General features: G+C 43.9%; 1 protein-coding gene and 1 pseudogene across 2 annotated transcripts in view; both read left to right on the top strand.

Moving 5' to 3' along the window:
* The first annotated feature begins 2934 nt into the window (after positions 1 to 2934).
* CDKL4 (cyclin dependent kinase like 4) overlaps positions 2935 to 25557 on the top strand; it is a 39260-nt gene continuing 16637 nt past the window's right edge. The window contains exons 1-4 of one of the 2 annotated variants that reach the window (XM_040993985.1): positions 2935 to 2981; positions 11225 to 11447; positions 17202 to 17323; positions 25143 to 25215. In XM_040993985.1, coding sequence (XP_040849919.1) covers positions 11280 to 11447; positions 17202 to 17323; positions 25143 to 25215 — 363 coding nt within the window. In that variant the 5' untranslated portion in view covers positions 2935 to 2981; positions 11225 to 11279. Of the gene's footprint in view, positions 2982 to 11201; positions 11448 to 17201; positions 17324 to 25142; positions 25216 to 25557 lie in introns of those variants that run through there. The other variant, XM_040993986.1, reaches the window with a different exon arrangement.
* LOC121165294 lies at positions 22169 to 22978 on the top strand (annotated as a pseudogene).

Raw genomic sequence — 25557 nt, 5'->3', positions numbered from 1 at the left:
TGAACCTAACTGCGGGTGCCCAGGGACCCTCTGTCCGGAAGCCACTGCCCCGCGGGGCCTGAGCGTCCGGTTGCCTGGGAGACGCCGGGGCAACTTGGCTCGCTGCGGAGTTGCTGAGCTGCCGGCTGCCTGCTCACAGTCACCGCGCTGGCTGCAGCTGTTTGGACTGCTGGAGACCAGGTGGACCCCCACCAAGCTGTAAGTGCGGATTCAGGCCACCAGGGCTGGTGGGTGGGAGCCAGAGTGTGGTCAGCCTGGAGTAGAGGCCCCCCAGATAAAGAAACTCAAATAACCCTCGCGGGAAGAGGGGGCAAGCTTCCCCTTTGAGGTCCCTTGGAAGGAAAGGGAAGGAGGCGTGGTGAAGAGCTGGTAGTAACAGGTGGCTCCCACCACCCACACTACTGATCCGTGTCCCAGCGGTAAGAGTGGTGTGCGGGGAGGCCAACAGGGTGGGATGGAACTGCGGAGGTGGCAGAGAAGGGAGACGGCGCCAACGTGTGGTCAAATTTTTTTACTTTCACTTTACCTCGAAATGGATTAATTAGCACAAATCGTGATTTTTTTAAGATTTATTTTTATTGGAAAGGCAGGTTTACAGAGAAAAGAGATAAAGATCTTCCATCTGCTGATTCACTCCCCAAATTACCACAATGGCTGGAGTTGAGCTGATCTGAAGCCAGGAGCCAGGAGCCAGGAGCCTCCCCTGGGATGTCCCACATAGGTGCAGGATCCCAAGGCTTTGGGTCATCCTCCATTGCTATTCCCAGGCCTTAAGCAGGGAGTTGGATCGAAACTGGAGCAGCTGGGACAGGAGGAGCCAGTGCCCATAGGGGGTGTCTGTGTTTGTAGGCAGAAAATTAGTTGAACCATCGTGCTCCCCACCCCTCTTTTTTTTTCAGAATGATTTAATAGCCCATTTTTCTGATCCATATTTAGTAAATATGAATGTGTTTTTTGCTTCCTAGAAACAGAGCAACATCACAAGCTGTAGTTTTTAGCCTGTAGAATCCAAAATAACCGGGGCAGGTCTTGAAAAGCTCTTCCCCTCTCTCCTAAAGGCACGTCAGTTTCCTAGAACCTCCTAGGTTAAGAAGTCCGTGGGATTTTTTCACTTTCTTTCTGCTCCCAGCTTCTCCCTGCCTCGGTTGTTATCTTGGTGTATGCCTTAGCTTTACCTAAACCCTGGGGACTTGGTTTGGGATACAGCCATGGAAAGTTATCCACCTCTGAGTATTTTATGTTTCTGCGAACATCATTTTGTAAATCCTGAATACTAGGAAAATGAAATAGAAAATTTCCAAAGAATTTTCCAAAGAATTCAAGTGTCTGTAGTCCCCAGGAAGACTTTACCTGGCTTGATTTTGTTCACGGAATTTCCTGGGAATTCAAAAACTATTTTGTAAAAATTCTTACATTGGAGGGCCTGAAGCCAACAAGTAGATAGCCTCAGTCAGGTCATGGTCAGTCATGAAAGTATCCAATAAGTTACAGCTGACCCCTGACAATAAGTAGCCTTATCACCATTTAATAATCTTTATTTTCTGCTCAAATACAGTTCCAATTACCAAGTACTGTACATAATGTATTTAATCCCTTTGTTTTAAAAGGAAAATCATGTCGGTGGAAAGCTGGGCTCAGCATACAAGTCAGGTGTGACAAGTAATGTTTAAAAGGGAATAGGGGAGAGTTGTTTACACAAAATTATGTTGATGGCTAGGAAGAACTAAGCGGGAAAAAACATTTTTAGTGAGCTGTTTAAAAAAAAAAAATCAAGGATAAACATTGCAAGCCAAAACCTAGATGTTTGGAAGTGATTGGAAGAATCAGAAGCAAAGTTAGAAAATCAAGGTGGGGCCGAGATGTTTGTCTATGTGTGTGTGTAGAGGGAGGGATTATATATGTATGTGTGTGTATATATACACGAATTTAAATATATATATTTGAACTTCATCTGATGACATTCAAGGCTGTAAGATGTTTTTAAGGAAGGACAACACCTGATCACATATCTATATCATTAATTACATTGTATTCCATTTATCTTATCAGTTACTTTCTATCTTTTTGTACATGTCAATACCAAGATTCTGTGCCATTTGTGAAGGAATTGTGATCATCTTATTCCTTTGCCCTTAAATGTCACTGTATATTTTGTAAGAATGGGACATTTGCTTACAAGATCACGGAACAAGTTATCAAAAGCAGGAAATACAACGTCTCACTCACAGTCAATTTGATTTTACTAGTTTATTTTGTGTATCCATGAGACTGCTTGGATTTGAGGCTCAGTAACAGTACTATGATGATTTTCCTCCATTTCTTTAAGACATTTTAGAAATTTTCCTGATTAGAGACTAAGAAGTCAAACTGCTGTTTATATTACGCTTAGCTTTTGAGACTCTGCCAAACTGTTTTTGAATGGGCTTGCCGATTTGCATTCCTAACCATCACATATGAGTACAGAGCTTGGCTGCATCCTTATTGTCTTTGAATGTATCAGTCCCTTGGATTTGAGTCATTCCAGTGGTTGTAGAAAAAGATTTATTACAGATTTAATTCACATTTGTCTAATAATACCCTTTCATGTGCTTATTAGACATTTATGTATCTCCTTTGGTTAAATGCCAATTCAAATCTTTTGCCCATTTTTAAATTGTCTGAATTTTCTGTATCATGAGCATGTATTCTACATACAGTTTCTTTGTTGAATACATGACTTGCTCATATTTTTTTCAGTCTGTGGCATATCTTCATTTCCTTAATTGGATATCTTATTTGACTAGCAAAAGACTTTAACATTGAAGATTTCCAATATATCTTTTTTTTACACTGTGATATTGTTGATATCATATGTAAAACATCTTTTCCTAACAAAGTCACAAAAGTTTTTCTTCTGTTTTTTCTTCTAGGAGTTGGGTAGTTTGGGTTCTTACCTTTTGGTCTGTGATCCGTTTTGAGTTAATCTTGACATCTGGCATGGGGTAGGCAGGTGTCTGCTTTTCTTCATTGTTTCATGGCATCATACATTGACAAATCTGATCTCTCATTGGGCTGCCTGCTCACCTGTGGCCTGAATGTTTGTTCCCTCCCAAACCTGTATTGAAATGCATAGCTTAACGGCTAAAGTCTTTGCCTTGAACGCGCCAGGATCCCATATGGGCACCGGTTCTAATCCTGGCAGCCCTGCTTCCCATCCAGCTCCCTGCTTGTGGCCTGAGAAAGCAGTTGAGGACAGCCCAAAGCCTTGGGACCCTGCACTGGCGTAGGAGGCCTGGAAGAAGTTCCTGGTTCCCGGCTTTGGATTGGCATAGCACTGGTCGTTGCGCTCACTTGGGAGTGAATCATCCGACAGAAGATCTTTCTGTCTCTACTCCTCTCTGTATATCTGACTCTGTAATAAAAGTAAATAAAATCTTTTTTAAAAAGAAAGAAAGAAAGAAATGCAGTTTCCACTGTGACAGCACTGAGAGTTCAAATCTCACGGAAGCGATTAGCAGTGAGAACTCCACACTCGTGTGTGGGAGTGATGCTGTTGTAGCAGAGTGACTGCTCTCTTAGCCTCCTACCCGCTCACCTTAACTATGTGATGGGGTGACAAGAAGGCCCGTACCAGGTACTGTTGCCTTCATGCTGGACTTCGCAGCCTCTGGAACCATTTGCTAATAAATCTAATACCATGAACTAATACATTTCTATTCCTTATAAATTGCCCCAGTTCAGCTATTCTGTTATTACAGCATAAAACAGACTAAGACAACCATAGATAAAAGCATCTATTTCTTATCATAATATTTCATTGATATGTCCATATGTCTCATTATGCCAATACCATACTCTTATTTTACAAGTGTTAGTAAAATTTTTAAAGATGTATTTATTTTATTTGAAATGCAGATTTACAGAAAGAATGAGAAACAGAGAGAGCTTCTGTCTGCTGGCTCACTCCACAAATAGCTTCAATGCCAAAAGCTGGGCCTATCCAAAACCAGGATCCTAGAGATTCTTTCAGGTCTTGTATGTGCATGCAGGAGCCCTTGGACTTGGGCTATCTTCTGCTGCTTTTCCAGGCACCTGACCAGGTACCTGGCTTGGAAGTGTATCATATGGGACATGAACTGGCACACATATGATGCTGGTAGCACAGGTATAGACCACAGCACTGGCTTCAGGTCCTGGCTGATCAACTTCTGATGCAGCTCCCTGCTAACGCACCTGGGAAAGCAGTGGAAAATGGTCCAGTTACTTGGATCCCTGCCATCCATGTGGGCAACCCACATGAAGCTCCTGGATTCTGACCCACCTTGCTCTGAATGTTGTGGCCATTTAGAGGCGTGAACCCATGCTTAGAAGAAAACTTCTTATCTCTCATTCTCTACCTGTCTCTTTGTAACTCTCATTTTCAAGTAGATAAATCTTTTTTAGAAATTACAATCTATCAGTATAAAAAAATAAGTGAAATAAATAAGGCCATTCATATTTGTTAATATGCTGATATTGGTTTATCATATTGTTTAATGTTAAATGTTTAATGTTTAATGTTAAAATTAGTATATGTATAGCATTACTGTTTCCTTCTGTAGATACTGTATTTAAAAAGGAAAAAAAAAAACAGAAAAACATTGGGGCTGGCACTGTAGCATAGTGAGTAAAGCCACCACCTGCAGTGCCAGCCTCCCATACTGACAGTTTGATTTCCAGCTGCTCTACTTCCACTAGCTCTGTGCTGCAGTTCATACGGAAGCAGCAGAAGATAGCCCAAATGCTTGGGCCCCTGCGTGCATGGGGAGACCTGGATGAAGCACCTGGCTACTGGCTTCAGCTTGGCCAAGTCCTAGCTATTGCAGGTATTTGGGGAGTGACCCAGCAAATAGGTGTCTCTCTCTTTTTCTTTACATCTGCCAGTACCCCTCTAATTCTACCCTTCAAATAAAATTACTCCTTTTTAAAAATAGAAGAAGATGGGCCCAACACAATGGTATACTGGCTAATCCTCCACCTCTAAGTGCCAGCATCCCATGTGGGCACTGGTTGGTATCCCAGCTGTTCCACTTCCATTCTAGCTCCCTTCTTGTGACCTGAGAAAGCAGCAGAGGATGGCCTAAAGCCTTGGGACCCCACATCCACATAGGAGGCCTAGAAGAAGCTGGCGCCTGGCTCCTGGCTTTGGATCAGCTCAGCTCTGACTTTTGCGGTCATTTGGGGAATGAACCAGCAGATGGAAGATCTTTCTCTCTGCCTCTTCTTCCTATAAATCTGCGTTTCCAATAAAAATTTAAAAATAAAAGTAAAGAATAGAAAAAGATGTATTTATTTGAGAGGCAGAATAATAGAAAGAAAGGAAAGACAACATGTAGACAGAGATTTTCTCGAGGATTCACTCCCCGAAGAGCCACACAGCCAGGTCTGGGTCAGCAGAAGCCAGGAACCGGGCACTCCGTCCCCATCACTGACACAGGGAGTGTAGGCCTAAGTGCTGAGGCCACATCTGCTGCATCCCAGGTGCAGGAGGCTGGCTTGGAAGCGCAGTAACCAGGACTTCCTGATATGGGACTCTCTGATAATGGGCAATCTGATACGGGATGCCAGTGCCAAAAGCAATCATTCAACCCTCTGTGGCACAATGCCAGCCCCATATTTGCTTTTTGTCTTAACATTTTTTTATATATATTTACGAAAGTTTGTATTTTTTATTCAAGTAGTTCTCGCTGTTTTTTTGTTTTTTTGTTTTTTTTTTTAAGAAAAACATTCATGATTCCTGGAATCTTCTTTAATCTTTTTCCCTGATTCGCCAATTTGTTGTTACTGCTGTTGCTTTAATTTTATTCCTTTTTATTGGAAGGGTAAATGTTTTACAGAGAGAGAAGCAGAGAGAGACCATCCGCTGATTCACTACCCAAATGGCCATGGTGGCTGGAGCTGAGCCAATCCAAAGCCAGGAGCTTTTTTCTAGGTCTCCCATGTGGGTGCAGAGGTACAAGGACTGGGCCAGCCTCTGCTGCTTTCCCAGGCCATAAGCAGGATCAAACGTGAAGCAGCCGGGATGGGAACAGCTCCCATATGGGCTGTAAGTACTGCAGGCAGAGGATTATCCTGATATACCACCAGACCAGTCTTCGCTTGCCAGTTTTTTATTGATGTTTTTTTATTCCCACCTGTTGCCGCTTCAGTTATTAATAAGCTTATTTTTCCTCTCCTTTCTGTGCTTTTTAGCACAGCTTTAGTTGCATTGCTTACTACCTTGTTAGAATTGATGACATTTACATATGAGAGTAATATATATTATTCCACCCTGGTTCCTTTGTTTTAATCTTTAAATATATTAAATGCTCTTCTTAAAGCCTTATGCTGAAATCTCTCCAGGCAGTTCTTGATTGGATGAAGGCCATTCTCCAACAAACTCAAGAAGAACTCAAGGATATTACAGTTTATCATTTCCAGCATGTTTAGTCTTCTTCCAATTCTTTCCTTAGTTCATGCAACTCTCATTTTATTCGTGTTTTTTTTTTTCTGTTCATTTCTTCTATTTTTTAATTTATGACCTTTTCATCTCTCCCACAAAATGTTAGAGTATTTAAACCAGTTTGCGTGTTTATGTTAGTTTTATTCTGTTTCATTCATGGGATTTTTCTTTCCAGTGATTCTCACCAGTTGAAATGTCTTCTGCTTTTTCTTCCAATAATAACCTTTGGGTGGATAATAGTGTCCTCTATAGTATTTCTTGGGCAGGCTTTCTCTGGTAGTAACTCCAGTCATCCCTGATCAAGAGGCCCTCTCCATCCTAGTGGCAAAGTGCAATTGATTTCATGGATGGTGCTTCCCTCCACTTAGTGGAGCGGGAAACATCCTCCAGGATCAGGATTCTCTTTTGTCTTGCAAGATCCCAAGTCTCTCCCTCTCTGTGCCTTCCTTGCTCAGTCTCCAACAGGTGTCTCTCGCTTCCGTCATGCCCCTCCAGTCCCCAGGAGCAGCTCCAGCCTGACTACTGCTGCCCAATGCCTGTGTGAAGTCCTTTCCCTGGAGCAAATCCTCTGGTTCTCCAAGACCAGACTTCTTCTGGAAGAAGACGATTTCAAGTCTGCCCTAGGGCTTCTTCTCTTCTCTTTTTTTTTTTTTACAGTTTTCCAGGATCTCAACCACTATCAGTTCTCCACAAAGGCTAATCGTGAGGACTTAAAGGCCTCTCTCCCTCCCAGAATTTGAACTTTTCCACTTTGGTTTGTAGAGGACTCTAGCCACTCGTTATATAACAAACATTGAATGTGCATGGTTGTAGTTGCTCTGCCTGCTTTGTACAGCATTTTGGGAACTGCATGAAGGGATTCAGCTGAAGCAGCAGTTATTTCTCTGATTTCCTCAAAGCTACCCACAGTATGAGTCTTCACAAGCCATCCCAGTGTAGTGTGGCACGCTCTTGTGAGCTTGGGATGGTGCAGGGCAGGAGAAAGAGAAGGCAGTGGTTTAGAACATGCCCGTGTGAGATGATTCTGTCCATTGAAGCAGAGATTTCATCATGCAGCGGGGAGATTAGGCTGGACCTGAGGAGGAGCTAAGGAAGTTCTGATGGAAACTCTAGGGCCTGCAGGCAGCATAGGTGAGAGCCACTGCTCTTTGGGGGCCTTATTCTTATTCCTCATTGCATACTTGACTTATTTTCTGTGAACCATAAGGGACTTGAAAACAAATAATGTGAGGTTCCCAGGGAATGTCCTGTTTTATTGTATTCAGCAGTTCAGTTGATGTGACTGAGACATCAAAACATTAGCCTGAGGAACCAGCCAATATTGAGCATGAGCAAAGTAAGAAAATAACATGTTTAAATATTCATAGTCCACCCCTTACACATATTCTTGTTTCCTCCAGGACTGTAATGCTTACCAAGTGTGTTACACTGATGCAGCAGGGGCCAGCCCATGGCTGAACAGGCTAATCCTATACCTCTAGGTGCTAGCATCCCATATGGGTGCTGGTTCTGGTCCAGGCTACTCCACTTCCCATCTGGCTCCCTGCTTAAAGGCTGGGAAAGCAGCAGAGGATGGCCCATGTCCTTGGGCCCCTGGACCACATGGGATACCTAGATGAAGTTTTTGGCCTCTGGCTCCGGACTGGCTCAGCTCTGATCGTCACAGTCGTCTGGGGAGTGAACCAGCATATGGAAGATCCCTCTGTCTCTCCTCCTATCTGTAACTTAACCTTTCAAATAAAAATGATTTTAAACAAATCATCCAGCTGTGCATTTTTTTAGATTTATTTATGTTTTCATTTAAAAGGAAGACTTACAGAGAAAAGAAACACCAGAGAGACCTTCCATCTGCTGATTGAACTCCCCAAGTGATTTTGACAACCAGAGCTGAGCCGGTCCAAAGCCATGAGATTTTTCTGGATCTCCCACATGGATACAGGGACCCAAGGACTTGAGCTACCTCTGGTTCTTTCCCAAGCTTCCTAAGCAGGGAGCTAGGTTGGAAGTGAAGCAGCCAGGACACAAACATGTGCCCATACAGTAGAGGATTAACTCATTGGACCACCCTGCTAGTGCAGCTGTACAGTTTTGTACCAATAACTTTCTAAAACAAATTCCTGGTTTCCCCTCTTCTCTTTCCAACCACATTTAACTAGATTAATGAAAGACAAATGTTTGCATTCTTATATCTCATTCTCTTTTAGACAATAGTAACTAGGTTAGAATATGTTTACAAAATCTGTTAGATTTTCCTTATGTTGCTTAAGTGTATGTGTTTCAGTTTTCTCCCTTTATTAAGAGATACACACACGGGCAGGCCTTGTAACACAATGGATTAAGCAACCACTTTTTATCCCCACATCCCACATGGAGTTCCTGATTCAAGTCCTAGCTACTTTTTGCTTCTCATTCAGCTTCTTGCTAACTCCACTGAGGGGCAACAGAAGATGGCACGAATTCTTGGGTTCCTGTCACTTCTGTAGGAGACCCAAATGGAGTTCTGAGTTCCTGACTTGGGCCTGACCTATTTCTGGCTGTTAACAGCCATGTAAGGAGTTAACCCGCTCTAGCTCTAGTTGGGTGTACTCTTTCTCTCATTGCTCTCTTGCTCTCTTGCCCTGCTTTTTAAAGAAATATTAAAAAATAAAAAGGCAACAGACTCCACTAAATAAAAATTTTAAATTAATACTTGAAATGGGAAATTATCCAAATGGTCATCTCTTTAACTTGATGTTTTACTAATAAAATACCTGGATGAAATCAGCCTTTGCATTCTGTGTTCTTGTGAATTAACTGAGAGGAGGAGTGGTTAAGATTGTGACCCTTGAGGGACAGCCATTTTGGCTAGTGGTCAAGGAGCCTATGTCCCCTGTCGAAGTCCTTGGATTCAACACCTGCTTCCGGCTCCAGAGTCTGGCTTCCTGCTACTGTAAACCCTAGGAGACAGCAGTGATGGCTCAAGTGATTGAATTCCTGCCACCCAAGGAAGCCTGGCGTGAGTTCCTTGCTGCCAGCTTGGCCCAGGCCAGCCCAGCCTCAACCATCTCAAGCAGTCAGGAGTGAATTGATGGGTCAAAATTCTCTCTCTCTCTCTTTCTGTCCTCCATTCCCACACCCCCATTCTCAGCCTCTGAAATAAAAATTTTTTGAAATTGCTATATTTTGAACCTTACTTCTTAGGTTCTAATCCTATACCATATTCACTGTGCCTTTTTGTTTGTTTGAAGATTTCTTTTTCCATTGGACAAGTGTTTTTCCAGAGAGGAGAAACAGACAGAAGGATCATCAGTCTGCTTGTTCATTCCCACAATGGCTGTAACAGCCGGAGCTGAGAGAGCAAAGCCAAGTGGAGGATGGCTTTAGTGATCCAAAGCCAGGAGTCAGGAGGGTGCCAAATCTTTGCAGGAGCAGGGTCCCAAGGCTCTGGGCCATCCTCCATTGCTTTCCAAAGCCACAAGCAGGGAGCTGGATGGAAAGTGGAGCAGCCAGGACACGAACCAATGCCCATATGGAATTCCAGTGCTTGCAAAGGAAGGACTAGCCAGTTGAGCCATTGCAGCAGGCCCTGCTCAATCTTCTCATTTGTGCAATTGGGTAGAAATAACACCCACTTCGTGGAGTATTTGGGCAAGTTATATCTAATTTGCATGGAACAATGTTATGTAAGTGCTAACAATTCATTTCTGGATACAGTGAAGTTTGATTTTGGAAACAAATTAGAATTTTTAAATTGTGTATTTCTAGACATTCATTTCATTGCATTGGCCTTATTTAATGTGCAATTCAGTTAACAAAAATTCACATATGGGAGATGCAGGACAAAAATAAACTCACTATATGCAAAGGAGTCTGTATGGACATGGCGGGGTTAATGAAGCATTAGTGAAATCTGCGTTCTGTTTTGTATTTTATCATTTCCTTAGAGGTGAGGAATTGAAGCATCTGTCCCTCCATGGACCCTTGGAGGCCTAAGGATTGTTGGTAAAGCTGCTCTGCTCAACAGGCGACCTTTCTTCTTTCTTCTTTCCACCAGGTGGAAGCAGAGTGCTTTGTTTCCTGTCTTCCTAACCATTGTGGTATGCATCTGAGTCAGAAAGAAAAAGACAAACACTACATTCAAAAATACGAAATATTGCACCAGCTTAATTGCACAGCATCATCTTTCAACTCATGAGGAAACTGAAAACAATAGATCGGAGAAGACTTATTTCCATAAATGTTTTTAATTCGACTGAACTAAGTAGACCTATTATCAGAAATAATATAGGCGATCTTTGTGAAGCCTGGAAAAAAAAATTCACAGAACTAAACCAAACAAAATTATGTCTAGCATTTTTAAGTGAATTTAAAATGAGTGGACCTGGCATGATGGCCCAGGGACTAAATCCTTGTCTTGCATGTACAGGGAACCCATTTGGGTGCCAGTTTGTGTCCTGGCTGTTCCACTTTCCTTCCAGCTCCCTGTCTGGGAAAGCAGTAAAGGATGACCCAAGCCTTGGGACCCTGCACTTGTGTGGCAGACAAAGAAGAAGCTCCTGGCTCCTGGCTTCAGATTGGCTCAACTCCAGCCATTACAACCATTTGAAGAGTGAACCAGTGTACAGAAAATCTTTATGTCTCCTCTCTTTCCAATAAAAATAAAATTTAAAAAATATCAGTTTATGGAAATAAGCCTTTGACATCCTGGGAAAATTGATTTTATATAAGTTATGAGATTATCCTGCTTAAAACTTCATAAGGTGAATGAATCTTGTTATTTTCCAGGTGCAACATTACACTGCCAATCAATCCATAAATAATTTAAGTCACCTCATCTATAATGGAAAAGTACGAAAAACTAGCTAAGATTGGAGAAGGGTCTTACGGTGTTGTATTCAAATGCAGAAATAAATCCTCTGGACAAATAGTCGCAATTAAGAAATTTGTGGAGTCTGAAGATGACCCTGTTGTGAAAAAAATCGCACTACGAGAAATACGTGTGTTGAAGGTAAGTTGATACTCTGTGGTGGATCTAGACCAAGGTCTGGGTGAAATACATTTGTTAAAAGTTACAAAGAATGTTAAGGAATGTTCTTTCTTTTTTCCACCGCGTTCAAATTCGTTGGTATCAACAATTTTGGTAAATAAAGTGGCCATTACTTTGGACTTTGGCCACTCCCGTGCTGTTTTTTCCTGCATATTTATGAGCATGGGTGTGGTTGATTAAAACACTAAAGTACCTTTTCATTCTGGTTAGTTAATAGCCACACTGTCCTAGATCCTGTAGCCCTAATCACGGCCCTCCTTTGAAATCCCTCCAAGTACCTCTCCCTGCCAGCAACTGAAGGAGCACCTGCTGGTCCAGAGGGCCCAAGGCGACTGTGCTGTGCCTCCATCCTTCTGTGATGTTGACTGGTCCCCCTGCCTGTGCTGCATCACTTCTAGAAGAGCATCGGATGTCAGTCCCAGGGATGGAAACCATGCTTCCATAAAGGCTTTTATGATCTCTGTTTTTCATTCCTTTCCTAAGCATTTCAGAACCATATGGTGTAGGACAGTGTTTCCCGGGTGTTCACGGTCACAGGAAGTCCTGCTGCAGGGCACACTGCTCTGGCAGCTCTAAAATAGGCCCGAGTCCCTGCATTTCTCACAATTACTGCCAGACTTTAAGACCCTGAGATTCCAAGAATACACGGTTCACCCTCATTTGTGAAGTGTATAAAGAAAGACAAGATATCCTTCAGAGCATCTTTCCAGATATCCTTTATAGCATCTTCTTTCAACTAATTTGTGCAAAAGGCAGTTTTCAAAAGTACATCCATCAGAATAAAAAGGCAGTTTACTGTTGCCCCTTGGCCAGCAGAGGGCGCCGGCCAGCCAGCCAGCTCTAGTGTCCTTCCCTGGGCAAAGCTAGGGGTGGTTATGATCTCACAGTGTTGTTCTCCAGGAAATAACGCATTTCCCATCCTCCCCCTTCTCCTCCCAAATCTTCAAGTGAAACCACTGCTCAGGTAATACCTTCTGGGCTGCAAGTGCCCAATTTGAACATGAGCTTTAAGGTCAAAAGTGGCCAGATTCCCCTCAGCGTCATCTCTGCTCTCAGAAAAGACGTGCGCTGTGTGTCACACCCACATGTGCCCTAAACACTAACCTTCCCTACCAAATCCATCTTGCCATATGCACAAACTCCACTGTTTTAAATTGCATTATCTCCCCCTACTTACTATCTATTTCAGTTCAGGCAAGGTCATCATTCTGAGCTAACTGAACTTGATTTGCAAAGAAGTAAATTACTAATCTTGCCAAAGGCAGGAGATTGGATGAGGTTGAACCTTGACATTGCATCAGACTGTGGTAGCTGTGTACCCCTCTTTCCGTAGTAGAAGTGCACTTCACCTGCATCCTGTGGTTTCCATAGCGCAAACAGCTGGCTCACCCTGTCCTCTCTGCCAAGTTAACCCGTGAAGGACACAGACATTGTTTGATCCTATGGGCTTATGTCTAAAATATAATGTATTTTCTTTTCCTAAACTGTTGAGCAAAAGCCCCATAGCTACAGATTTTTTTTTTTTTTTTGGTCAAGCTATGCTTGCAGATAATGAAGTAGCGACATGCAGCAGAAGGCCCCGCACCTGACACTCTCTACTGGGCTTGCCTAGTGCTTACTGAGCTTTTGCTGTGTGCCAAACGCTGTGTTTTCATTAGAGATCCTTCTGTGTAAGTAATAGTGCAGGGCTGGGGAGTTGATTTGTCTACTTTCCCGGGAAGACACCAGGGAAGATAAGTTCTATGAGTGATCATATATCTTGGTCTGCATAAAACAGTCTTGGCTTATAGTTTTAGTTTTTGGCCCAGAGCGCTATCTGGTTGGCATTCCCTTGATGGTATTTTGATATATTTACTAAAATTATAGGAGGATGGTCGCCCTGGTTATAGGCAGAGTGACCACATGTGCAGTTTGTTGGAACAGTCCTGCTTTATATGTTAATTATATAGTCATAGTCATTGTGGGTTCTCGAACCTAATCAGCATTTTTCATTTGGTTTCAATATTATACAGAGGCTGCCTTGTGCATTGCTTCAGTCTGGGAGAGAATTTGATACATGAAACAAGTGTGTGTTAGGACATACAACAGAATCAAAAATTAGAACTGACATAGCACAAGCTGAGAGCACACACTGAGGGGGATCCTAGAATAGGCAGTTTAATTGTGTCCACAGTTGAGACTGAGTGTACAGGTCTTTAAAAAGTTATTTAGAAAACTTAATGGAATTTAAAGATTGCTTGCATTCATGCAATAATATTTTTTTCTATTTTGTATTTTTAATATTGTTTACATAGTTGAGAAAGATCCACATGTGGCTCTCTGATTAGGATAGGGAGGTCTTGGCATAGAGGAAGGTAGGCGGGACAACTGTTTCAATTGTTTTCCCCTCCTGCGTCCGTCCGCAGGGAGGGAAGGGCAGAGGGCCACTCTTGCTAGCTGACCACATCAACACCCAGAGATGGGGGACAGTCATTGGATGACTGCTTAGAGAGCCCAATGTGGGGAAGATTTCAAGGGTGTTACTTGAGTGGTTTTGATCGTTTTGAGACATTGTCAGCTTTGTTGCACCAAGGTTGAGAAAATCTTTCCAAGGTCTGTTGGCTGACCAGGTCTACCCTAGTGCATGCACCAGGCCAGGAACTTGCTGTAAGGCTTGGCGAGGAGTATCCTCCACTGTGTTCTGCCTTCCATCATCTGATGAGGATGAACTAACAGGTGCTGCAGCCTAGTCCAGACCAGCATGCAGCAATCCCAGTCTTCACACACACCAGCAGATGCTACAGCTTATTCGGGGTTTCCCCTACCAGACCTGATTTTTGTGTGCAGGCTTGTGCTGTGGCCTAGCACAATCCATTCCACGTCCTGTCTGGCTCTCGTGCATACCCATTGGTACTGTAGCTTAGCTCAGCCCAACCTGTTCCCAGACCTGGCCCACATGTATGCCAACAGGGGCTGCTGCCTTGACCAGCCTGGCCTGCCCCCAGCCCTGGTTCTCAAACTCACCAGCAGGAGTTGTAGCCCAGCAGAGGAGTGCCTACAATTCCCCTACCAGGCCTGCTCCCTGTCCTGTATGTCATGCCCACCAGAGGGCACTGCAGTCCAGTCTGACATGACATACCCAGTTCCAGCACTTGCCAGCTGGTGCTGAGGCCTCGTTCAACTGGTCCACACCCATTCTGGCTCATTCATATGCCTAGCCCAGCATGGCCTGCCGTTAGTTCCAGCTCTCATGATAATCAGTGGAAGTAGTATCCCAGCAAGAGAATTCCCCTACCAGGCCCACTCCCAGCTGTGGGTCCTGAGTGCACCAGCTGGTGCTGTGACCCAGTCTGAGATGGCCTGCCACCATATCAGCATTCGCCAGTAGCTGATAACAGTCTGGCTCAGCCCTGCCTAGTCCATCTTGCCCTCAGTCCCAGTTCTCACCAGCAGGTGCAGCCACCTAGCCCAGCCTGGCCCACTCCCAACCTTCATGTGAACTGGTGGGTATTGCAGTTCAACCCAGCTTGGCCTGTATCCCATCATGACTTTTACTCATACCAGTGTGTATTATGGGTTGGCCCAGCCCAGCCTGCCCCCAGACGTGGTTCACACATATGCCAAGGGCACTGCAGCCCAGCCCAGCATAGCATGCCCCCAGCCCTGACTGTTGTGCTTACCCGTGGAAGTTGTGGCCAAGTAAGGGAGTTCCCCAAGTTCTCTTGCCAGGCCCACTCTCAGCTGCAGATCTGATGAGTGCCAACAAGTGCTGCAGCCCAGTCTAAGCTGTGGGTACTGCAGCCTAGCTCAACTGGCCCGTACCGATTCCAGCTCTCACCAGTGGGTGCTACCCCTAACTTAGCCTAGCCCACCAGCCTGTCCCACACCCATTCTAGCTTATGAGTTTCATCTATCTAACAGATGCTGAAACCTAGCCCAGTCTGGCCCACCCCAAATCCGACCAGCACCTGCTGACGGGTGATATAGCCTCCCAGCCTGGTCTGCCCCTAACCCTGACTTTTGCACTCACCAGTGGGAGCTGCAGCCTAGCAGGAGAGTCCCAAAATTTCCCCTACAAGGCCCATTCCCAGCCTCAGAACTTGCGTATGATAATGGATACTTCCCATGAGCCTGGCATGACTCAGCTCTTCACCCCATCTCTCTGCACTAACCAGTGGATGTTGCAGTCTCACAGAGGTGAGCCCAAAAGTCCCCTACAAATTATACTGTCAGATCCAGTTCTCCAGCATTCTGGTGGGTGTTGTAGCCCAGGCTTATGTGGCACACCACCCCTGCTCCTACACCCATGCGTTGATACCACATCCTAACCCGTACCAACATGCCCCAGCTTTTGCATGCACCAGCAGGTGACAGACATTGCTGTTTAACCCAGCCCAGGTCTCCCAAGTGAGCAGGTGGCTTGGCCTGACCCAGACATGTCCTCCTGTTTCCCTCTGCTAAGCCACTCCATCTCAGCTCCTGGTCCATGAAAGATCCCAGAAGTCATTCCCCCTCTTCAAACATGCCCTTAGCTGTTCTCACTCCAAACATCCCCGACTCCCCTCCTCAGGCAATCTGCAGCCCTCTCTTTGCGGCTGGGGTAGTATGTCCTGGTCCAGTGTTCCCCACATTCCTCACATATCTTTAAAAAATAGAACAGATAAATATACTGGCACACTGAGATAGTTAACACAAATTTGGCATTAATCAGGCCCAGAATGCCCACCAGTTGTTGCCTTGTTGGTTTTTTTTTTTTTTTTTTACTAGCAGTATAACTCTTGCCTAGGTCCAAAGCAATCTAAGCAGTTACCTACAGCTGGGGTACACTTATCTTTGAATCCCATATTTTCCATGAACTTCTGAAGTCTCCAAATATTGCTGAGAGCTGACGCTAGACTCTAAACTTAATTTAAACCCTGCTGGCAAAAATAAAATAAAATTTTAGGGCCCAGCACAATAGTGTAGCAGCTGAAGTCCTCGCCTTGAATGTGCCAGGATCCCATATGGGTGCTAGTTCTAATCTTGGCAGCTCCACTTCCCATCCAGCTCCCTGCTTGTGGCCTGGGAAAGCAATCAAGGATGACCCAAAGCCTTGGGACCCTGCACCCGCGTGGATGACCTGGAAGAAACTCCTGGCTCCTGGCTTCAGATCAGCTCCGCTCCAGCTGTTGTGGCCTCTTGGGGAGTGAACCATCAGACAGAAGAAGCCAGGACCTCCATCTGGATCTCCCATGTGCTTGCAAGGGCCCAAGCATGTGAGCCATGCTCCACCGTTCTTCCAGGAGCGTTAGCAGGGAGCTGGAGCAGAAGTGGAGCAGAAGAGCTCAAACCAGCATCCATATGGAATGTTGGCATTGTAGGTAGCAGCTCAACCCATTGCACTACCAGGCCAGCTCTTGCCTCAGTTTTTTATTCAGGTTATCATATGCCTTGGATATTTGGAGTTGACCTATAATGTTCACAGCATATTTTACCTCGGTGGTTGTGTTTGTAGGCCATTTGCTGTCACAAGAGATATTCAAGCACTTTGATTACCATCAATTATGGCTACATTAGATAAAAACTTTCAGTGTCTATGAGTCACTAAGAGCAGTTCTCTGCTGAGTATAAAATCATCCACCAAAGCTGCAAACCAAATGACAAATCAAGGTCTTGTGCTCTTCAAGTTTTTAGAGGTCTGAGGAGGAACCATTGCTAGCAACATGTGACTAAATCTTGTATTCAATTCCTTTGCAGCAATTAAAACACCCCAACCTTGTGAACCTCATTGAGGTGTTCAGGAGGAAGAGAAAAATGCATTTAGTGTTCGAATACTGTGATCATACACTTCTAAATGAGCTGGAAAGAAACCCGAATGGGTAAGTTACAAATGAAAATTCTGTGTGGCCAGTTCTCAGTTGCCTTATATAAAGAATTCACTGTGGCAAATTTCAAATCCCTACACCCATATTCTTTTCAGTTCTTTCCATTCTGTTTTCAACTCATGTGGCCATCCCTCCCTCCAACTCAGGCTTTGCTCAAAAGAAAAAATACCAACCAAAAAACCCATAAAAGGAAAGAAATTTATTACAAATATAAATCACAGGGGGCTGGCACCATGGTGCAGGGTTCTAAGCCTTCATCTGCAGCGCCAGCCTGTTGTATGGGCACCAGTTCTTGTCCCAGCTGCTCCACTTCCAATTCAGCTCCCTGCTGTGGCCTGGGAAAGCAGTGGAGGATGGCCCAAGACCTTGAATCATCCAGAAGAAACTCCTGGTTCCTGGGTTTAGATTGATTTTGCTCCAGCCATTGCAGTCATTTGGAGAATAAACCAGGAGATGGAATGTCTTAGTCAAAAAATGAAAACATCTTAAAAACTATTAATGCATATTATCAAATTGCTCTACTAGCTATACCATCTCTAGCTGTGAATGAGAAGGTCTGATTCCTTGACTGCTGGTAATATTGTGTGTCTTGATTTTGTTTTAAAAAAAAAGGGTGGGGTTTCAAATTTGATAGATAAGAAATTGTGCCTTTTCTTGAATTTTTTAATTATGTCGTACAATTTTGTATAGACTGGGATTCCCCCCAAACTCCTACCCTCCTTTTCCCCATTTTGCTACAATGGTGTAGTCCTTCATAAGGATTCATAATTCCATCAGTCTCTTACTTAGGTGTACCCCACCACTGCTGGTACAGACAATGTCAGACAGTCCAGCATCCCATTGTCTGCACTTTTCCAACAGTTTCATTGGAAATCCATCTTTCGTCTGGAAGCAGCGATGCATGTTGCATTATACCTCCACATCTGGATATGGTAGACCCCAGTACTCCATCATTATACATTTCCATAATTGAGAAGCCATGAAACAAGGTTGACAACTGGTATGAGTTAGAACAGCCTCAACAACAACTACAACAACAAATTACAGCACCATGAAAAAATGCACCACTGAGTAACCAACACATAGGTGACAAAAAGGAAACACAAAAGTCTCTTGGGAAAAATGATGCCACCATGTAATCCATGAGCCAGTGATTAATTCGACAAGAGAAAAGAAAGTAGTTGGAATAAATAAAGCTGAAATAAAAAACATCAAAACACATGGGATGCAGCCAACAAAACTAAACAAAACAAAACCCAGTATGGATCGGATTATTGAAGTTACACTTTCCATGCTGGTTTCCTTATATAAGAGAGAATATATGGTAATTGTTCTTTTGTGATTGACTCATTTCACTGAACATAATGGTCTCTAGTTGGGACCACCTGCTTGTAAATAGTATAATTTCATTCTTCTTAATAGCTGAATAATATGCCATGGAGTAGATGTACCACAGTTTCTTTAACCACTCTTCTTTGTTTCCATGTCTTTGTTATTGTAGATTGTGCTGCTGCAAATATAGGATTTCATATCCCCTTCTCACATGCAGATTTCACTCCTTTAGGTATATTCCTAGGAGCGAGATAGCTGGGTCACATGACAGGTTTATTTGCAATTTTCCAAGCACTCTGCATTATGATTTCCACAGTGGTTGTACTAGCCTGCACTTCTACCAGCAGTGAAGGAGGGTGCCTTTTTCCCCACATCCACGCCAGCAGGTGTTGTTAGTTGAGTTCTGAATGTAGGCCAGTCTCACTGGAGCTAGGTGGTAAGAAATGGTACATGTTAATTTTTTTTAAATTTCTTTGATTAGTAGGGAAGATAATGTATGGCTTCATTGGTATAAAGGTAATTTCCCCTGCTTAGATTTTAATGATTTGCTTTCTCCATGTCCACTGGAACATAAGCTGTGACTGGCATTGGGGAGTCAGGTAAGATTCTACAGGCAAGGTGACAGTTGGGCTGAAAATTTGGAAGGAGCAAAAGCTTGCTGGATGGACAGTGTGGGGCGAAGGGGAGCGCAGACCACTCCTGTGTTTAAGATGTAAGGATCTCTCACCACCCTCCCCTCTACTTTTTAAAAAAAATTTTTTTAATTTTTCAAGTGTTCAAGTATTTAGCTGTGCCACTGCACAGTAGTCCTTTGGTCTAGAAATGGAAATACAAATAAAATAACATAGGCCATACCACTTCAAGAAAGATGGATTTATTTTTGTTCATTTGAAAGAGTTGCTGAAAGAGAGAGGGGAACTGCTGATTGACCTTCCTATCCAAGCACCCTGTCTCTGCCTGGATCCCAGAGTTGCCTTCTCTGTGTTATGTGCCTGCCTTCCTTCCTTCCTTCCTTCCTTCCTTCCTTCCTTCCTTCCTTCCTTCCAACGCCTCTGGAGGTGCTGTGACATTGTAATTCCTGAGCAAGATCTAGATCCATAAGGCCTCTGCCAGGTGCCTCGTGCCCTTCACTCAGGCTCCAGCCATGCCAGCCTCCTTGTTGGTTTCCCCACGCTCCCACTTCTCTCTCACCTCTCAATTTCTTGCTATTCTTGGTCAGCTCCATCTACTGGCCCCGTCTCATCTCCAGAGCCTCTCTTGAATCCTGTGGATGTTGAAACCCACATATTTGTGGAATTTATTTTCCTTTTTTTTTTTAAGAAAAAAATGTATTTTCTTTAAAGACAGACTGACAGAGATAGAGAGATGTCCGTCATCTGCTGGTTCACTCCTCAAATGGCTGCAACAGCCAGGGCTGGGCTCGGCTGAAGCCAGGAGACAGAGACTCCATTCCGGTCTTTCTGTGGATGGCAGGGCCTCAAGTACTGCAGCCACAATCCATGGGCCTCCCAGCTGCTGTGGAAAGGAGCTGGGACTCAAACCAGCACTCCTCTACGGGGAGCCAGCACTGCAGTCAGCAGCTTAGTTTGCTGCACCACAATGCCAGCACCAGTTATTCATATTTCTAAATGTGAGCAAAATCCAAAGTACAGAGATCTTCAATACCTTGCCTAAGGTGAACAACTAGGAAGCAAGAGAGCCGGGATTCTGGCAAATCTTCATAAGTATTCAAATAACCATTGGACTATTCTCTCTGCCTCTTACATTAAAAAAAAAAAAATCAGTTTGTACAATGTTGTTTCAGGTTTGGCTCTAAGTAAAAAGGAAAAGAAAGTTCTGTAAGAATTCAGCTTAAGAAATAGGAACAAACATTTCAAGTGTAAAAGGATTTTGGTTACGGTCTTATTTACTTAAAGTAAGAGAGGATGAGGGAGAATGAGCATGCTCCCATCAGCTGAATTATTCTCCAGATGCTTGCAACAACCAAGACTGGTCCAGAGGTAGGAGTGGTCCAGGCTGGGCTGGGCTGCAGCCAGGATCCAGGAACACCTTCCAGGTCTCCTGGATGCTTGAATCTTCACCACTGCCTCTGAGGGCCTGTCAGGAGCCAGATCCTGAAGTGAAGCTCAGGCAGCTCCGGGTGGGAGCCAGGCATCAGCCGCTAGGCCACTAGGTCCAGCCGTGCTTCAGCCAGGCATCCTCTCAGGCCAAAGGGCTGCTCTCCTAGACTTCCTACTGGGAATTGGATGCTTCCATCACGTTAGTAATTAGCAAAGTCAAAGTAAATGGTTGGACCAGATCACTGGGATCAAGGGCATGCCACCATGACTGTGATGTAAGTTCAGCAAACCGTTGTGAGAAGACCTCCCTCCCTGTAGTGGTTTCGGCTTCTCCATATACAGTCCAGCCTCACGGGATCACATCTTGTGGCCAGGTCCTCAAAAGTGACCTTAATATGTTATTTAAAACCTCAAAATGACAAGTTACATATTAATGATACCTTGGTATTTGTAAAATGATACGTGGTAAAATAAACCCTTGGAAAATACACAAACATCCCCATCTCCATCAATAGAGCTGACAATCCACAAAGAAGAAGTATGCATTGCCTCTGACAGACCCTGCTAAACTCAGAGTCTCTGTAAATTAAGGTTCAAGCTAACAACCCAGTCAGAGAATGAGTGGTAACACACAAGAGAAGAGCCACAGTGTCCAATAGCCTTGTGAAAATTAATAACCATTAAAACTTGAGTAACAAGTAATAACCAGAAATAAGACATATTTTTCATTAACTAGATTGGCAAATGTAACATTGGCAAACCCAAATGTTGGCAAGACAGTAGAAGCAAGGGACTTGCCTGCACAGATGTTGGGTGGGAGTAGAAGTGGGTATAACCTTCCCCAGAGAGGGTAGTTTGGCAGTGGGTAAATGTGAAAGTATCGTCATGGGACAGTGATGTGCATTATGGAAAAGCACCAACAGAAAAGCTAAAGAGAATGCAGTTGCTCTAACTTACAGAGATGGATACACAAAGCAGAATTCTCCCAAAGTGCACATTTCCCAGATCCCCGGTGAAAAATCACAGCATGGAAAATCTGCCAAGGACATGAAGCTCAATTGCTTCTCCACCTTTTGGCTAAGATCAAGTGTAGGACATGAAGCTCAGCTTCCCATTCTTATGGGACCTTTCTTCTGTCTGGCCCCTCTTTGGTTGTAAGTCTGCCTTTATACCAGGTGCACAAAACCATTACCAAATAACCCCAGCACATGCTTCAGTGCTTCCCACGATCACGCACTGGCTGAATTCACAGCCCTCTTCCAAGTATGCAACCTCCCCACCCCCTGTCCCCTGCCAAACCAGGTCTCAGGTGTGCATCTCCAGTTCAGTGGTTCAAGATCAAAATGTACCATGTGACCTGGCGTGATTCCATCCTGCATGGCTGCTCTTTGCAGCAGTGGGCATCTTAGTCTGCCTTCTCTCCCACCTCAGTTCATCCCGCCATAACATGAAGGATTCATGGACACAGATGGGCTCCCTGAGGCCCCAGGGCTATCTTTTTAGGCTGTGAAGTAAATAACAATTACCACTTGAAAATGGACAGTGATAAGAGTGAGCACCAGTTATCTTTAAAAAACAGTCAGTTTAGGCGCTGGTGCCCACAATGAAGTGTGCCTTGTTGAAGCAGAGGTCATGAGTTGTAAAGGCAGTCCAATCAAAGTCACTGTGGCAACTTTGAAAATGGCTATTCAGGCAACAGCCTGTGTTGGGGGTTTTGAAATCACACCACCTGCTGTCTTAAGGTTGGAGTGTGGCTCGGGGCCTCTGTGTGTTCATGGGAATCACTTCATAGCTGTCAAGGAAGAGGAAGAACCAGAGAAACACCCAGAAGATGTGACGCTATTCAGAGTGTCTGGAAAGCAGTCTGCCCCCCTGGAGATGGCAGCCAGGTACTACAGGAAAAAGTAAAGCTTGCTGCAGATGAAGATGAGAAAGAAGCTGAAGAAAAATCCCCAACAAAGAAATCTGCATGAGATACTCCAGTCAAAAATGCATAAAAATCAAACCAGAATGCAAAAGACTCAAAATCATCAACACAGGGCCCAAGGGTCAAGAATCCTTCAAAAAAACAGGAAGCAGCTTCTACAACACCAAAAGTTGTTTCTATAGAAAACATTAAAGCAAAAATGCAAGTATACAGAATGGAGGTTCTCTTCACAAAGTGGAAGCCAAATCCCCCCATCACAGGAAGAATTGTTTTGGGACGACTGAACAAGAGGCTAGTCAAGATCTTTGCCAGTGGAAGCAGTCTCTTTAGGAAAATACACGTTTTCTTAAAATTTTCTGTCTTCATTTCTGTAATCTGGCTGTCCTTTATATAAAAGAGACTGACAACTCTGCTTATCATGTTTGGTAAATGTTGTCCATGTTCTGTTGCCAAGAATGCATTGTATAAAATGCCTGTTGAGTTTTTAAAGAGGGCGCTCCACCCTGTGCTTGCTTTTAAGCATGTGTGGGATGTTGTAATAGGACACAGTAGTAGCGGTGGGCAGATGCAGAAATGGTGGCGAGACAAAAATCTACATGCGAACTAACCCAGTATCTTAATAAAAAGGTACCTGCACTTACATAAGAGACTGATAGAATGATGATTCCTTACGAAGGACAGCACCATTTTAGTAAAATAGGGGAAATCTGTCGGGGGTGTGAGTTTGTGGGGGGAATCCCAGTCTATACGAAATTGTACCACATAATTCACAATAAAAATATATTATAAATAAATAAATAAATAAGTACCTTTGGTCCCAGACCTCTCCCACTTCTAAGCTTTATCCTAATGAGATAATTTTGCAACCACAGTAAGGCGAATACTTACAGATCTTGATTTCAAGTGTTTCTAGAAACCGAACTGCTCATCATTGAGGCAAATCATTCAATACATTAAAATACATCCATGTAATGAGATCTGTGACAGCCCCTGAAACACATGTGTACGTGTTAATATTGGTTCTGTTTGCATCAGATGTTTCTGAAGGACACAGGGTAAATTACAGAGGGTAAACGGGTGCTTAGGCTGATGTTCAGTCTTCCTGAACACACTTTTTATACTTGAAAAGCTTCCAGCCATATGAATGCTGTTAAATTTTTTTAAAAAAAAATTGCACCAAAACAGCAGGGCTACCAAGACCAGAATGATGGTAAAACTAGTGTTTATTGGGGTCTGCTCCCAGGCGAGGTTCGCTGGTCTGCAGGGGAGTGGGCCAGGGAAGTAGGGCAAGACTAAGACGTGCCTAGCTTAAGCAGTGGTGATGGAGAAGCTTGGGGTAAAACTCTGTGTTTGTTGTCTTCTGTTTGGTGGCCCTCACTTAAATGAGTCCAGGGTGGCTATTCTTGGAGGGGATTTTTGGTGCCACCTAGAGGCTTTCTGCACCTGCCTCATCCCTCCCAACCCTCCCCCCTCCTCCCCATCCTATTCCTCCTATTCCCTCCCCACCTCAACAAATGCATTTATTTGAAATTTCATAGTAATGCTGGCCTAGCGACTAAAGTCCTTGCCTTAAACACAGGGATCCCATATGGTCACCAGTTCTAATCCTCGCAGCCCAACTTCCCATCCAACCCCCTGCTTGTGGCCAGGAAAGCAGTTAATGACGGCGCAAAGCCTTGGGATCCTGCCACCTGCATGGGAGAGCTGGAGGAAATTCTTGGCTCCTGACTTCGGACTGGCTCAGCTCCAGCCATTGCGGTCACTTGGGAAGTGAATCATCAGCTGGAAGATCTTCCTTTTTGTCTCTCCTCCTCTGTGTATCTGACTTTGCAATTAAAAAAAGAATAATAATTTTTTTTAAATGAAGAAGGACTGGCCTTATTGCTCAGCAGGTTAAGCCACTGCTTGAGATATCCATCCCAATGCCAGGGAAAGTAGTGGAAAATGGCCAGGCTCCTTGGGAGAACCAGCTGGCTTTAGCCTGGCCCAGCCAGCCCTGGCCATTGGAGCCAACAGGGAGAGAACCAGTGCATAGAGTATCAGTCTCTTTGTCTTTTTCTCTCTCTGTGTGTTACTTTTCCTTTCAAATAAATAACTTTGAAAAAAAAGTAAATTTTATTAAAACTTTTTAAAAAGACTGTTGATGCAAGAAGTAGAGAGTTTTAATGAACGCTGCTTTACTAACTTACACTTAAGTAATTTTTAATAATTTCAATCTTTACAAATGTAAAATGATAACACACTTATCACAGAAATTCAAACAATAAAGAAAAGTAAGAAGTAAAAATCTTGCTACCCCAAAATAATAACAGTCATTTGGCATGGCTGTCCCTTGGTAATTCTCCGTCCGGCGCTCTCTCCTCCTGGGGTGCCCCTTGGCGCTGTGTGGGTTGACTGTGAGCTGGCCCACCATTCCTCTAGTTCCCAGCCCTTGCCCCTGGCCTGCTGCCCTAGGAGTTTTCATGGCCTTTTTGCTTTTTGTCTTTTCCCCCAGTGTTACAGATGGAGTGATTAAAAGTGTGTTGTGGCAGACACTTCAAGCTCTTAATTTCTGTCATAAGCATAACGTAAGTACCGTTTTTCTAAGGTGTTTATTCCTTCATGATGCCTCTTTTGTTCCCAAAACCTCAGAGGTCTTTTGGAAGCAGGCAGAATGTGTGGTGGGGGAAAGAAAGAATCAGAGTAGCAAGGCAAAAGAAAATCCCGGGACATGAGAAAAGGACGTGTAGTATAAGGTCCTTTTTCAGGTTATGTAAGAACCAGATTACTAATTCTTTGTGAATTAAAAGTTTGTATAAACTTAATGCCTCCTGTTGCTGCATTACTAATGACTACTTTTTAATTTTTATTGTTATTGTCCATGATATGGTTTTGTAGGTACAGGGATTCCCCCTCCCCCTTTCTGCCTC

This window comes from Ochotona curzoniae, unplaced genomic scaffold (genome assembly GCF_017591425.1).
Source record: "Ochotona curzoniae isolate NIBS_2020 unplaced genomic scaffold, NIBS_Ocur_1.0 contig_883, whole genome shotgun sequence".
Lineage (NCBI taxonomy): Eukaryota > Metazoa > Chordata > Mammalia > Lagomorpha > Ochotonidae > Ochotona > Ochotona curzoniae.
Note: the sequence above shows the minus strand (reverse complement) of the source record. Positions and strands in the feature narration are given on the sequence as shown.